Below are 16,579 nucleotides of genomic sequence, written 5' to 3'. Positions count from 1 at the left end.
CAACATTTCACTGAGCTGTGTGGGGTTTGTTCAACTTTTAAAAGATGTTTGAATGGTGAAAAACACAGTGATAGATGTTAAGGACTAACGGGATCATTAGTATTAATGTGGACCGGAGGGAGAGGGTGATGAGCATAAGTTTCACTTTCCTTTTTTATTTCAATTCCAACTTTGGTCATGAAGAATATGTTTCTCTGTTGTCCACGTTCATAAAGCAAAGCAGCAGCATCAGAGCACGGTGCAGAGTCTCTCGATGAGTCCGTCGTTCTTATTAAACATCCATGTTGTAGTCCGCTGAATAGAAAACTGTGGTTTCCATAGTTTCCCCACTGCAGCAGACGCACACAATGACGTCCGCTGGCGCATCATAAACACATCGGATAGTGAAAGTGCATTCGGATTCTCTAAAGTACCGCAGTCTCTTCTCCTAAGTCCTTTTGAATTCTCCTATCCACTATCCCTTAACCCTGTGACGTTTCACTCAGAGGTCAAGGAATAGACGATAGGGTTAGAACTTAGGAGCTGATTTTTAAACTATCCGACTGCAGCCCAGTTCTTATTATACATCCATGGAGACGGCTCGCTGGTATCTCGAGCTGAGCGCTCATTGGTGGTTTGTACCCCGTGCTGCTGATGAAACTCTCCAATTGGCTCGGCAAAAGTTTGTTGTTGTTTTGTGTCAGTTTTACCTCGCCACATCCATTCCCATTTTTCATCATGAAATTAATATCTAGCCTATATATGTTATACTATACTTGCATTGCTTACCGTATTCATACTTTATATATATTAGCATATTTCATACACTGTTCATACTGCTCACAGGCTGATATCTAGTGTATTCATACCCCACTGTTTATTCATCATTCAATTAGTTCTATATTTTATTCTGTAGATTGTGTACATTACTTTTCACTGTACTGCTTGTTGCACCTGGTTAAAAGCTAAACTGCATTTCGTTGTCTCAGTACCTGTAATATGTGCAATAACAATAAAGTTGAATCTAATCTTGAGCAGGAACAAATGTATGTACTTAGTACATATCTGACATGAACGATTAAACACATGTGCATTCTTTATAAATGCAAACCGAGTCAAGCCGACTCCGGAGGTGGCGGTATGCACCTTAAAGTTGTTTGCAATCCGCCAAAAAACCGAGAAGAAGAAGAAGAAGAAGAAGAAGAAGAAGAAGAAGAAGAAGAAGAAGAAGAAGAAGAAGAAGAAGAAGGCCCATTCCCAAACGGCCCCCTACACCCTACCCCCTACCCCTCCGTTTGCGCGAGCAACGAGTGTGGAGGGGGAGTGGGCTATCAAGCCCTCAAACAGCGAGTCTGCAGCGGTGCTGACTTGAGACCGGTCTCTACCTGACCGGAGTCACGCTGTGTGTGTCCGTCAGGAAACACGCTGTTTACAAGTAGTTCCAGCAAACATCCACAGATAAATTGCGATGTTAACAACCTCATGATGACCTCATATGTTTTTAACTTAGGATCATACCTGTGTTTAGTCTAGAAAAAGGTAAATGTGTGCATTTTATTATAAAGTTGTGTATATTTACAGACCGTTGCAAAAACTAAGAAGCTTATAAACATCAGGTTTAAAACTAAAAGAGCTTTGAAACTCAATGAAAGATGTTTGGAGTTTTATTTCAGTTATTAAATTAAACTTTTTGTCTAAGAGATGCTGATTTGAAACCGTTGTTCCATACAGTTACGGCACTTCCTGTTTCTGCCGGAGAGAGGGGAGGCCGTCCCAAAGCTTGCTGCTGTATTTACTCCCTCCATCTGACAGGAGGGAGCCTCGTTAGTGTGGCTACAGACGGAGTTCACTCCATCACGGAGGGGTAGGGTCGAGGGAGTGGTTTGGGATTGGGCCGAAGAAGAAGAAGAAGAAGAAGAAGACTCCGAGCTGTCCGACTTCAGGCGAGCTTTTTGAGACTTCCGGCTGCGATCGGCTATTCTCGTCTACTTTCGAGGCGAGCCGCAACGCGTCTCAAACAAGCCTACTGCCAGCAACTATAGGAATGAATGAGGCCCCGCCTCCCACGCTGTACTATCCAGTTCTTATTATACATCCATGGGAACGACCCGGACGGTAAGGTCGGAGAAGCGGACCTGCTTGTCAACTTATCACTGATACTTGTGTGAAGTTTGACTGTAAATACCGTGTTTAAAGAAAGTATCGCTGGTTAAAGTGCAGACGCTCTCAGCATGGTGTTAATATGTAGATGATGTCTGAAGCTGCTCTAGAGGAAGTCTCCGTGCTGTCCTCCATCTACTGCGGGGAGGGAGAGCTCAGAGTCCGGCAGCAGGATGGTGAGAGCAGCCTGGCACTGGAGACACCTCCAGCCTCTGAAAACACCACGAGGCCTGGGGAGAGGGGGCGGGGAAGTACTCAGATATTATACTCTGAAGTACACGAGTGTAAAAGTAGAAAAGTGTTATCATCAAAATATAGTTAAAGTACCAAAAGTAAAAGTAGTCGTTGTGCAGATTGGTCCATTTCAGAATAATATATATGATATGTTTTATAATGATTGATCATGAAAGTGTTCTCAAAGCTGGTGAAGGTGCAGCTAGTCTGAATGACTTTGTAGACTGCAGGGTAGCTGGTGGATTTACTCCAGGTGGAACTAAAGTCTGATTCAACACTTGATTAGATTTCACGTCATTCATCCACATCTGTCAAGTAACTAAAGGTATTAAATACATGTAGTGGAGTCGAAGTACACCATTTACCTCTGAACTGTAGTGGATTAGAAGAACAAAATAGCTAAAAGGACATAATTAAGTAAAGTACAATTACCTCAAAATTGTAATTAAGAACAGAACTTGATTAAATGTACTTAGTTACTTAACACCACTGGCATCAAGAGACAGGAACATTTAGTTAAAGTGTCCACAAACTTCTATGCAAACACTTCCAAATAGGCCATATGTTAATAATGATTCAAATAAAGTTGTTTTCTGTTAATAAACTTCTTTAATACGTTTAATAGTGAAAGAGTACCAAAGACCGTTTCAGTCGGTTTTATCTGCATTCTTTTTTACTTATTTTTTTTTGTCTCTATTGCACATTTTTGAACATTCAGAATTATAGTGGGAACAAATATAAATGTCAATCAAATGAAATAGGAAAAGGAAATAGATAAATATATATATTTATTTTAATATATAAATAAACATCTAAAAAAATCAATCCAGTTTATCGGGGGCTACATGTACAAATTAATTAAAATATAATATTGTACCTTTTGTTTGTTTGTCATTAGAGTTGTCATTATTTGTATCGATTTTACGATAGGATACGATAATACTTTATTTTCAGATTGAGTCTGGCATTTTTCCATCATCACAGCAGCTCAATTTGCAACATCAACAAGGACACATATTTAAGACATGGAAGAAGGAAACAGACATTTAACATCGCATCACCATCACTGAAGAGAAACATGCTCAAGACCCTCTATCGTACATTAGATCAGGGATTTAAATCTGAATTAATTTTTTCGGAAGGACTTAGAACATCTAGAATATGTTTGTGTAATATGCCAACTTCAAGTATAAGATTTGTCATGTTATTTTTAAGGTTTATTGTTTATCAGCTTCTACATTATTGTTACCGCTGAGATATGGGGTTTGACCCTTCAAAGATAACTTTCAAAGCGGTCTGATATTATATCCTCAGAATTAAAACCCTCACACAGAACATCTGTTGGTGCTGTAGCAGTGCTTGAACACGTCTCTGATTGGCTCCCAGCTCAGGATGGACTCATGGTGCAGATCAACAGCAGCGTTGGAGGAGAAAGGAGGCTGGACGTGAGTCTGTTGTTCCACCTGCACCCCCCCTACCCTCTGTGCCCCCCTGCCATCTCGGTCTCCTCCAGCAGTCTCTCCAGGACTCAGTGTCAGGACATCAGACAGAAGCTGCTGGGTCAGGCTGCAGCTCTGCCTCCAGAGCCCATGGTGCACCGGCTGGTGGAGCGGCTGCAGGTAAACATACTTCCTGTCTAATGAGCATATCACATTAGAGGTCTCCTAATATACTATTTTCAGGCATATACTATAGTATATGCCTGACCTATAGGTCTCAGATATATACAAATATGTAAAAAACATTTCTATGAAGTGTTTTGCTCAAAATACCAAACAGATCACCCATTCTAGCCATGCCTCATACCCCTCTATTTCAGGCCTGTTACTAAAGTGCTGATTCTTGGTCCGTAGCTTTGAAACAAATGTAATTTAAAAAAAAATAAAAATAATAATAATTCTACCAGCAGAAACTCAGCTAAATGCTGCCCTGATTAAACGGCATATCATGTTCCAAACCACATCAAGGATTATTTCTGAAACAGCTCAAAGGCTTTCTCTCTCGCAGGTTTACTACAAGGTGAGTTTCTTTTTTAATTCCTGCTTCTTTACACATAGGCCCTTTCTCATTTCAAAGATTTCCCCTCCTCGACTCCTCGACTCTCCGGTAGTGACCCGGAAATGAATTTCAGCGCGCCATGTTGAAGGACATCTCATTTCTCTAAATGCACATCGAGGATCGAGCGTCGAGGAGGCTCTCTGGAGGAGCTCTAACCGAGGAGACACTGATGGGTCCTCCACGTTCCTCCACGGCTCCTTCGTGGATGCATTTCCGACAACAGTGATATTTCAAAGAGTCGTGACGCACGGCCGGACTTATCTCAGCCAATGACAGCTCTGCATGCATCCCCTGGATATTATTTGATTAACTGCTTTCATCCCGACACGATGTTTACAGAGAGAACAGCTGTGAGGTCCGTGCAGAAAGCAGAGCAGTGTGTACAATATATATCACTTAGTAGAACAGGCCTACTCTTTTTGCTTTAGTTTAGTAGATATCTACAAACAAAGAGTCGATAGAGGCTGTAGCCTGATGATATGCTTTAGGAGCTGTAGGTGTGTGTGTTGTACAGTGCGTAGATGCGGCGGACAGACTTGAGAGGTTTCTCAATACTCTAATTTCCCCTCCTCGACTTCTATCCTCGACTCCTATCCTCGAGACTTAGTCCCGTCCACAGGAGATGCGAGTGGATGACTGAGGAGGGGAGCCGAGGGGAGCCGAGGAGAGAGGAGGGGAAGCAGCAGGCGGTTAGAGAAATGAGAACTCCTCTCCTCTGAGCGGTCATATTAAAGAGACGTCCATTAATGATGACAGGAGGCACAGCAGCCCTCTGTCTGATGGACACATGTGTTCATGAAATACACAACGGCTGTAGCCTGATTTTGCTTTAGGAGCTGTAGGTGTGTGTGTGTTGTACAGTGTGCGTGTTGTACAGTGCGTAGATGCGGCGGACAGACGGGTCTCAGTTGGTTTGGTGTCCTCTGCTTACTCTTAATACTTGTAAATACAACTTTTGGCCCGTAATTTCAATTCTCCATATCCAGTCTCTGATTGTGTTACGTTGTTATGAGAGTGCTCTCATACTTATACATATGTGTGTGTGTATATGTCCGCATCTGCAGCCTGTTATTGTCTCATTACACCGCACTGTGAATGAATCAAAGTAAATATATAAGTCATCATGAACACATCTGTCCATCAGACAAAATGACCGCTCAGAGGAGAGGAGTTCTCATTTCTCTAACCGCCTGCTGCTTCCCCTCCTCGGCTCCCCTCCTCAGTCCTCCGCTCGCATCTCGCATCTCGGGACTAAGTCTCGAAGGATAGGAGTCGAGGAAGGGAATTGGAGAAATGAGAAAGGGCCATTCTCTCTCCAGTACAGGTTAGCTCTGAGTGTTAGCGATGTTTGCTAATGTAAACAAAGACGATTTTACGTCCAAAACAGTCGGGCATTGTTTCTGATAGCAATGTTTCTGATAAAGCCAGCCCAAATTTCAGATATTACATCATATCGGCAGCAAATCTGTTGTACCCCCGTTTTGTTGGGTTACCTTACACACCGGGGACACATGTTTATGTATATAAGACGTAAAAAAGTGCATTTTGCATGATAGGAGACCTTTAAATGGTAAATGGACTGTACTTATATAGCGCTTTATCCAGTCTTTACGACCCCTCAAAGCGCTTTACATACTACATGTCATTCACCCATTCATACAGAGCAGTACCACTTGCTCTAGGACCTAACATTCACACACATTCACACACCGTTGGCCATGCCATCGGGAGCAACTCCAGTTTTAAAAGAAAACTAATTTCATTTTGATTGGATCTGTGTTGGAATCAGGAGTGTGTGGAGGTGACAGAGATGTGTGAGGAGGTGAAAGAGGAAGAGGAGGAGGAGAAGTGGACGGCGGTGCTGTCGTTGGACCACATCCGCTCCCGGACCCGGTACGTGGGGCAGCTGCAGCGCTGGAGCCTGCAGCTGCAGCTCACTGGGAGGCTGTTCCTGGGATGCTGCATACTGGTGATCCTGCTGGGAGCCAGGCCCAGCATCAAGGTACGCCAGCAGACATGATGACATGCATGTTAACATATACAGCAGGTTCACTAAGACAACACGGTGAATACCCTGAGGTACAGGCTATAGATTAGGATATGTTGCTCTAATTACAGGTCTTCTTTAAGACTACTGGAAAGAAGGAAGAAAAAGTAAATATATCAATCAATCAATGTTTATTTATATATCCCAATATCACAAATGTTACATTTGTCTCAGTGGTCTTCACAGTGTGTACATAATATCAGTATGACAATACGACACCCTCTGTCCTCAGACCCTCTGTCCTCAGACCCTCTGTCCTCAGACCCTCTGTCCTTAGACCCTCTGTCCTTAGACCCTCTGTCCTTAGACCCTCACATCGTACAAAGAAAAACTTCCGGAGAAAACCCAGTTTAAAGGGAACATGGGAGAAACCTCAGGGAGAGCAACAGAGGAGGGATCCCTCTCCCAGGACGGACAGACGTGCAATAGATGCCGTGTGTAAATTGAAAAGATAATACATTTACAACATAGGTAGTCCAAATGTTTGGAAATGCATTTGTCTAGAATAAGAAGATGAATACATGAGGATGTCAGCAATCCTGTGGGAGCCATCAGGGAAGTAGTATGATGAGTCAGGCAGGACCACAGTGACAGGTTCAGCCGCGACTCGAAGTCGTTGGGGTTTTTCCTTTTTTGGAAGTTTTTCCTTGTACGATGTGAGGGTCTAAGGACAGAGGGTCTGAGGACAGAGGGTCTAAGGACAGAGGGTGTCGTATTGTCATACTGATATTCTGTACAAACTGTGAAGTCCACTGAGACAGATGTAACATTTGTGATATTGGGCTATATAAATAAACATTGATTGATGATTGAAGTCCAGGACTCAAATCCAGAACTCAGGATAGAGGATCCAGGACACAGGATCTAGGACTCAGGACTAAGCATCCAGGACTCAGGATCCAGGACTCCGGATCCAGGACTCAGGGTGCAGGATCCAGGACACAGGACCGCAGCAACAGGATCAGCCTCGACTCAGGATCCCGGCGTAGAGAGGCACCAAAAAGAAATTTGGGGGAAGCTGGGTTATTCGGAACATGAGAGTACACAGGTACAGACAGACAGAAGGAAGAAGTAAGCCCCATAGCCCCCACCGACGGGGGCTACAGGGCTTAACAGGCTTTTTTTTTTTTCACGAAACTGTGTCTCAGGCAGGGGACCTGGACCTGGAAATATTCTGGGCTTAGCCCACAGTTCATTAAGGTACATTGAGGTACCGGGCGCTACAGTGGAATGCAACACTCCCCACACGCACATAGACGGTACACCCGTGACTGTTACAATGAAGGCTCAATAATCAGCTCACGGCATATAGGTGTAAGCAGGGGTAAAGTGCTATTTTATTTAATAATTGGGGGGCGGACCTAATCTCCTCTAGGGGTGGGTCCTCACCTCCTATGGGGGGTACGGGGGCATGCTCCCCCGGGAAGATTTTTTTTTTTAAATATTGAAGTTAAAAGCATCAATCTGGTGCAATTTGAGAGCAAAATGAAGAGATCTATGGAAACATCTCTCAACACCCATATGAAACAGAACTGTAAACAGATTTTCTTTTTCTTTATGGATATTTTACAAATCACTCCCCTGTGACTGTGTAATGTAAGGTAGCTTCTAGCTTCATGTCGACAGTAAGTCAACATTTTCCAGAGGATTTTTTTAAATCACCAGCTAACGCTAAAAAACATAACCTTTATATTGTATGACAAAGTGTTAATTTAATATCTCTGGCTAGCTATAGCTACTTGCTAACGGTTTAGCTTATCTGCGCGACTCAAAGTAACGTCAACAACGTAGCTGTAATTTATGCTTTGCTTGCATGTTCGCAAGTTTACTGACATTTACATACCTTGTTTACCTGGCGCAAGTGGTGGCTCTAGGGTTGTTGTGTGAGCCTCACATCGTCGTCTTTTTTAAGAAAAATTGTTCTTATGTCCATCTTCAAAAACTCAGAGTCCGACTGACAGTTTAAACATTGTCACAGGATAGGCACCTGTCAGCCAATAAGACACGTTTATTTCCATGCAACTCTCTGGTTCGTCTGGTGTCTTGCCTCTGTTGCATTCACTGAACACGGGAAATTACAATCCTGCCGTCCTCTCTAGTGTCATGATGAGGTTCAGGTAAAGCACGGTTAATGTATTATATTATTGAGGGACAATTGTCCGGGGCTAAAGAAAAAAAATTAATAAACTATGAATGTGTCATACTCACTTAACGGGAAGAAACTAAGCTTACTGGCGATATGAACCATTTTTACCGAAACAAAACACAAGTTTCACAACAAGAAGCGTCTAAATGAGCCCTGAGCGAAAAAATGCTAATGCACATTTTTTTACTATCGGAATTTTCTTTAAAATAAAAATAAACTATATTGATTCTGACTCTTCTACATCCAACTCACAGGTTTATCATTGCTTTGAAAAAAAAGATTATTAATTTACCCCTTTTTAGAAGTGAAGTTATGGTCATTTGTTCTGGGAATGTCATTTTCGAGCCTGAGATCTGAAAAACAGGCTCGGGGCTTAACTGGTTAAGATAGGTTGAGGGAAAGGGGTAGCAAGTAAGGAACAGAGGTGGAGAGGCACAACGTGTCTACGTACATGCACTCCCTTAGGATAGGGTGAGGGAAACGAGTAGGAACTAAGATGTATGCGCCACATCTATACCATGAGCGCATTGCTCCTAAAAAGTGTAAGGAAAAAGAGTAAGAACTAAGATGTATAGGTGAAAAGGCACAAGGTGTCTACGTCAATGCACTCTTATTAGATTATTTTATCAACTATAAGCTTTATCAAAAAGGAAGGTCTTAAGCGCACTCTTAAAAACGGATAGGCTGTCTGCCGCCCGAACCCAAACTGGAAGCTGATTCCACAAATGTGGAGCTTGATAAGAAATGGCTCTGGCTCCCATTGTACTTTTAGAGACTCTAGGAACAACCAACAACCCTGCATTCTTGGAACGCAATGCCCTAGTAGGCCAGTAGGGTATAATGAGTTCTTTAAGGTAAGATGGCGCCTGCCCATTAAGGGCTTTGTAGGCGAGAAGAAGAATTTTAAATTCTATCCTGTGTTCTATAGGGAGCGCGTAAGGCAGCCAGAACAGGAGTAATGTGGTCTCACATAAACATATTTAGGTGTTTTACCAACAATGTCTGAGTTTCCTAAATTCACCAGAGGTTAACATTAGATCATGTCTCATTTTAATATTTAAACATAACATTTCAGTAACATTCGTAATACAAAATAATCATAATTGAAGGTATCAATCATAAAGTTTCATGGTGAAATATTTAAGTAAATGGTGTTCCCTTATGGTGAAGTAGTAATGTGGTGTCATGCAAAATGTAAATCATTTTACAATACATATCTTTCTCAAAATTCTTCTCATACCATCTACTATAAATCTCCACTTCAGAAGCACATATTTAATAATAGAAAGCCTAACATATTTGTCTTAATGTGTGTGTCCAACTGGGGAAGCTTCATGGCAATGACAATCATACACCAACGGTCATCTCCATTTCAATAGCACTTTCTATAGAAGTATCTGTCATATATCATTCACTGCCAGATTTATATTACATTTTATTACTAAAACACGTTCGACTCCATTATGTTTATTAAAGGAAAAGATCATTTTAAAATTGGCTTCATCCAATTGTCCCATTTCTGCTCTGGAAATGTATGCAAATAAGCACATTTGTTAAATTAAAAACTGGTAACAGGAAAGGTAATTGCCTTTATGTAAATAATCAGCTTTAAAAGTGATATCTATTATTTAAAATATTTACACTATTCCCCTGTATTTCGCAGCACTGATCTAAACAGCGCTCTCTGGTGTAGAATCAGACACTCTAGAGGCTTCTCAATTCTTAAATTTCCCCTCCTCGACTCCCCTCCTCGAGACTTAGTCCCGCCCACAGGAGATGCGAGCGGAGGACCGAGGAGGGGAACCGAGGAGAGAGGAGGGGAAGCAGCAGGCGTTTAAAGAAATGAGAACTCCTCTCCTCTGAGCGGTCATATTAAAGCGACGTCCGTTCATTATTACGTGGCAACAGCTGCATCAGCTGTCGAGTGTTTTGTCATATTTTATAATCTCCGTTACATCAGCTGAACATTGTTCCCCCACATATGTACTTTTAATTCATTGAGAGTGCGGTATAATGAGACAATACCAGGCTACAGATGCGGACACACACACACAAATATATTTATATAAATATATGAAATTTAAAGTATGAGAGCACTCTCATAATAACGTAACACAATCAGAGACTGGATATATCCCCCCCTCCCCCTCTCTCTGGTCGCTGAAATGGGGAATTGAAATTACGGGCCAAAAGTTGTATTTACAAGTATTAAAAGTAAGCAGAGGACTCCAAACCAACTGAGACCCGTCTGTCCGCCGCATCTGCGCACTGTACAACACACACCTACACACTGTACCACACACACACCTACACACTGTACAACACACACCTACACACTGTACCACACACACCTACACACTGTACAACACACACCTACACTGTACAACACGCACTGTACCACACACACCTACAGCTCCTAAAGCATAATCAGGCTACAGCCGTTGTGTATTTTATTATGTGAAGCACTAAATGGTCTTAGAAAAATATCGACTCTTTGTTTGTAGATATCTACTAAACTACAGCAAATAAAGAGAGTAGGCCTGTTATACTGAGTGATACATATTATACACACTGCTCTGCTTTCTGCACGGACCTCACAGCTGTTCTCTCTGTAAACATCGCGTTGCGATGAGAGCAGGTTCTAAAATAATATCCAGAGGATGCATGCAGAGCTGTCATTGGCTGAGATAAGTCCGGCCGTGCGTCACGCCTCCACCGTTCCCGGAAATGCATCCGCTGAGGAGCCGTGGAGGAACCATCAGTGTATCCTCGGTTATAGCTCCTCCAGAGAGCCTCCTCGATGCTCGGTCCTCGAAGTGCATTTAGAGAAATGAGACGTCCTTCAAAATGGCGCGCTGAAATTCATTTCCGGGTCACTACCGGAGGACCGAGGAGTCGAGGAGTCGAGGAGGGGAAATTTGAGTATTGAGAAGCCTCTTCTGTCACCCCTCCAGCCTCCCAGCCTCCCAGCCTCCAGCCTCCAGCGTCCCAGCCTCCCAGCCTCCAGCCTCCCTCCAGCCTCCCAGCCTCCCCCTCTGTTACTCTGTTACTCTGTAAAAACGTCACATGACTTCCTCTTTTGCTCGACAAAGGAGAACAATATTTATTTTAGTATCTAGAATACCGCAACTTTTAACCTCTGCACTTCTTACATCAGGAGATACTGTCGATGAAAATACAATTAGAGAATTAGTCAGAGGCCGCGTAAAAAAATGCAATAATGTTTTAATATTTATAAAAAACAATGTCTAAAAGAGAAAGATAACTTAAACATTTTGTAACTAAAAGCTATTTTCTGTGTGCAATAAAATAACAATAAACAGACAATAAAAAGCAACAACGTCTTTATAACATTAACACTATTGTCCTGTATTAGTGATAGCAGCCAAAACTGAAGGAGCCATTTCATAAAGGTTTAAATATATAGTCTATGGTTATAACCCTTATTTAAATAACTTGTAACGTTGGTTTCTACTGCTACAGTTACTTGAGTTAAATTAATGTTGTAGGTTTTTTGTTCTGGTTTATTCTGATTTCTGTTCAGGAGTTTTGTCGCCTGTTGAAGACGGTGAAGGTGGATGTGGATTCTTCAGGCAGGAAGTGCAAAGAGAGGATGATGAAGGTCCTCATTGAAAGCCCTTCGTCTCCCTCTGCTGGACATGGGTATGTATCACTGACAAACTACGGTGGCCCTGAAGTGCAAGTCAAAACAGCGTTTCAGAAAACACTACAGCATTTCAGAAAACACTACAGCATTTCAACTTATACGGAGAGGGTATTCCTTTAGGGAGAACACTTGTTGTTTGTGATTGGACAGAGCCAGCCAGAGAAGCACTGCTGTGATTGGTTGTTTTTGCTGCCAGTCAAGAAATGACTCCTCGTGATTGGTCAGCACCCGACAGCGCAACATGTCCCGAAACATCAGCCGCTAGCTGTTAGCACTCAGAGCTCCTCATATCTATTCAGAAACTAGACAAAAGTTAAACAAGTACAAACCACAGACTGTCTGTGTCATGGAGAATACAGTCAGTGCTTTATTTCTGTCTGTATAGGCCGTTGTTGTGAGAGTGGACGGAGCAGCTACAGGTTAGTTTATCCTGATCGATCCGATCTCCATTCAGAAAACACGCCTTTTTTAAAAGGTTTTTCGCCTGCCGTCTGTCTGCAGACTTGTCACAGCATTCTTTCATGGTTTTTACTAACCGGTATCAGTATGTTGTTACTTCGGCATCATTTTGAAACGTGTATTACTATTAAATCACGGTAAAATATATTCATTTTGTTGTAGTCTACCATAGTATTTACATGGATATAAGCCCCGAATATTCGCATAGCTCGAGTTTCAGGTTTCACCACGGCTGTCAGCTGTGTTTACTCCTGTCATTCAAACAAGATGTGCTGGAGAGGGGGCGGGGCTTATAACCATGCAAATACTATGGTAGATACCATCTACAACAAAATGAACATATTTTACCGTGATTTAATTGTAACAACATACTGATACCGGTTAGTAAAAACCATGAAAGAATGCTGTGACAAGTGTGCAGACAAGACGGCAGGCGAAAAACCTTTTGAAATGCGTGTTTTCTGAATTGAGATCGGATCGATCAGGATAAACTAACCTGTAGCTGCTCCGTCCACTCTCACAACAACATGATACAGACAGAAATAAAGCAGCGACTGTATTCACTATGACAGTCTGTGGTTTGTACATGCTTAACTTTTGTCTAGTTTCTGAACAGAGCTGTGAGTGCTAACAGCTAACAGCTAACGGCTGATGTTTCGGACATGTTGCGCTGTCGGGTGTTGACCAATCATGAAGCGCCATTTCTTGACTGGCAGCAAAAACAACCAATCACAGCAGTGCTTCTCTGGCTGGCTCTGTCCAATCACAAACAACAAGTGTTCTCCCTAAAGGAATACCCTCTCCGTATAAGTTGAAATGCTGTGGTGTTTTCTGAAATGCTGTTTTGACTTTCACTTCAGGGCCACCGTACAATCACTGCTGTAGAAAGAAATCATGGCAGTGTGAGATTAAAAATGTATTCCTCTACAATTACTAGTTACCTGTACAACATGTCATCATTAAACTAATCTAAGTATAACTATACAAAAGTAATGTTATCTGATTACTTTTGATTAGATATATATATATATGATGTATATATATATCAAATTCAATACAAGAGAAAATAAATGTCGACCAAAAAGTGAAAACCATAAAGCTAATTCATTTAGCTTTATTTAATGCTTTAATAAAACCATACGCAGTATTCTTGTTTAAATGTGTCCACTTACTGTATTTTAAAATAGAGTAAAAGAAGCATTCAAGACTGGTTTCACTATGTGCCTTTAGACTTGTAATGTGTAAGCATGTGCTTTGTAATATACATGTATCCTTACTTCAAAATGTAGTGTAACAATTATTGTAATCTTGCTAGTAATCCCCATAAAAAAAAAATATATAACCAGTAATTATATGTTACATCTTTTTATAAATGTATTTTGGTTATCTTCTAAAGTATTCCTGTGGCATGTACTTGGTCTGACTACACAATTCTCCTCATATAGTGTTCCTCTCCACCTCTCTGTTAGGCTGCAGGGCTTCGTGGTGAAGAGCTACAAGTCGTTACCAGAGCTGAGCGCAGCCTTCCAGGAACTCAACATGACGGAGATCTACCAGCAGATACTGCCATCTTTAAGTGGCTGACGGCACACAGGTTACCACGGTGATGGATCCTAAACTGGAAAAAATATCTTTGAAAAGATTCCGACTGAGAAAGCAGGAACAGCAACCTGACTCTAGAAACATGAAGCACAGGAAGAGCTGACTGGACAGAATATTCAATACATTTGAAGCCCCCCCCCCCAATACCAAACATGGTTTGATTACTGCTGATTGGTTTTGTGATGCTGTGAAGACATGACAGCAGATCTAAAGGTGAACTTAGACAACTCCTCACACTCTGACCTGTATCTAGAGTTGCCAAGAAACACCTTGCAAAATATATTTTCATGGAGGTCATTTTGTTCCTATTTTACAGTAGCTTAGGCTTCCTGCACAGTATGGAAAGTATGGAATTAGATTTTAGCAGTGGTGGAAAAAGGTGGAAGATATTTTATTATTTTCGTGAAAGTATAAAACCACATTGTAAAAATACTTTGTTACATATGACTAAAATTTAAAGTAATCAATATGTACAATTTGTATAATAACATATAAATTGTTGAATGATAACTATCAATGTAACTCAAGTACTCTACTTGAGTACAATACTAAGGTACTTGGGTATTTAAATGTTATTCTACTTTATATTTCTACTCCAATACAATTGGGAGGCATATATTTTACTTTTTTCTCAGTAAATGTTGTTGATACCTTTTAGTTACTTTGCAAATTTAGAATACAAAAAAATAAATTATGATATAAAATTATTATAGATTAATCCTCCCAGCAGTAACATTTCAAAAGGTTAAAATTAGCTCCACCTTTACCAGCTACAACATCATTTCATAAAACACAAAAATTTCATATTATTCGGAAATGCTCTGTTCTACATAATGAGTCATTTTTGTTACACCAGGTATATTTTGATGCCATTTGTACTTCTACAAGACTTTGCAGGAGTATTTTTACTATGTGCTATTACTATTTTTAGTGAACTAATCAGTGATCTGTGTCCCAACAACACTGCTAAAATCAATCCTTCGTTGTTCTTTGTAGGAAGCCTAAAATAATACCTGTAAGTATTTCTCTTTACATGGACTGCAGTGAAGTTTAATGTGCTTTCTTTAGGGAAAAATATTGTCACATGGTACAGTGCATGTATTTGACAGACAGGATGATACAGTAAACATACTGCAGAAAATATATTTTATATTGTGTCTTTTATTTAAAAAAGGCTTTATTTAGCTTAAAATGCATCAACGGAGGAATGTGGTCAAACAGCCGAGCCAGATGCGGTCCATATGGACACTGGAGGATTACGGTCAGTCATTTCACGCATTTCTATACATTATTTGAAATATACCAAGACTGTATTTTGCAATAATTGGAGAATTTATTTGTGGTATGGTTGAATGTTTCTCAATAGAAATATGTTTGGCCCTTGTCAAACGTTGCACGTGTGTGCCTTGATGAAATAATTAGCTCATATTTTACATATAACGAGACCTTTTGTCAAAATCGAGTTTTAGGGGCTTTATTATTTTAATATTTTGCTGAGTATTAGGATTATAGTTGTATATAATGTAGTTTAATGGAAGGTGAGAGGCCAGGGTCAAGCGGACTCTGAGGTTTCCATAGTTGCAATGCTTGGTCTCCTGGTGCATTTTCTGACAGTCGTAAAAACTGAAAATGTATACTTTCACTCGACAATTTTTCTGAACAGAAACCATCCACCTGCCGTTTTCTGCTCTCACTGACTACAGGACTGTTTTGTGGCAAATGTGACATATTTGTACTTATAAAACCCGTGTTTTCTATCTGTTTTCCCATTGACACAAACCACCTAAAAATTCACATATATTTGCTAATATTGGCAATATTTTCAATTATTAGTGTAAGTTAATCAAATAGGACTGATGTTGCACTGTTGTGACCAAATACGTCACCTGTTGAACAAATTAGCATTCTAATATACCATGCTAATAAAGTGGTGTGGTGCAGTGATGATGTAGGCCGACCATGAAGTTAGCATAGCAATGGCTCCCTCTACAAAAAAGCAATTGGACAAATTATAGGACACGATATTAATAATATTTCTGTAACAATTAACTAGTGTATGGGGGGGAATCATAATTAGATCTAATGCAATTCTCTCTTGAAATATCTTGATGCACAAGATATTGCACATTAAAACCTAATGATTGACATTCTGATAACCTGTAGCAGTTTTGTAGGGCCCATGTCAGAAACCAAGTCTTCATACAAATAATTGTTCAGCGTCAGAGGC

General features: G+C 40.8%; 1 protein-coding gene across 3 annotated transcripts; it reads left to right on the top strand.

Moving 5' to 3' along the window:
• Window positions 1–1,246: 1,246 nt before the first annotated feature.
• Window positions 1,247–15,495, top strand: rwdd3 (RWD domain containing 3). Of its 3 annotated transcripts, none has more exons than XM_034079664.2 (6): window positions 1,247–1,518; window positions 1,711–2,094; window positions 3,765–3,992; window positions 6,221–6,433; window positions 12,169–12,287; window positions 14,220–15,495. In XM_034079664.2, exons 2-6 carry the CDS (start codon window positions 2,077–2,079, stop codon window positions 14,332–14,334), a joined length of 693 nt encoding a protein of 230 aa, XP_033935555.1. In that variant the 5' UTR covers window positions 1,247–1,518; window positions 1,711–2,076; the 3' UTR covers window positions 14,335–15,495. The 3 variants fall into 3 exon arrangements, with proteins under 3 accessions (XP_033935555.1, XP_071062154.1, XP_033935546.1); XM_071206053.1 differs by having other exon boundaries at window positions 3,760–3,992; XM_034079655.2 differs by having other exon boundaries at window positions 1,711–2,315; window positions 3,760–3,992.
• Window positions 15,496–16,579: the final 1,084 nt, after the last annotated feature.

Source organism: Pseudochaenichthys georgianus, chromosome 3, assembly GCF_902827115.2.
Source record: "Pseudochaenichthys georgianus chromosome 3, fPseGeo1.2, whole genome shotgun sequence".
NCBI classification, from domain to species: domain Eukaryota; kingdom Metazoa; phylum Chordata; class Actinopteri; order Perciformes; family Channichthyidae; genus Pseudochaenichthys; species Pseudochaenichthys georgianus.
The sequence above is the reverse complement of the archived record's forward strand: the minus strand, read 5'-3'. Positions and strand labels throughout refer to the sequence as shown.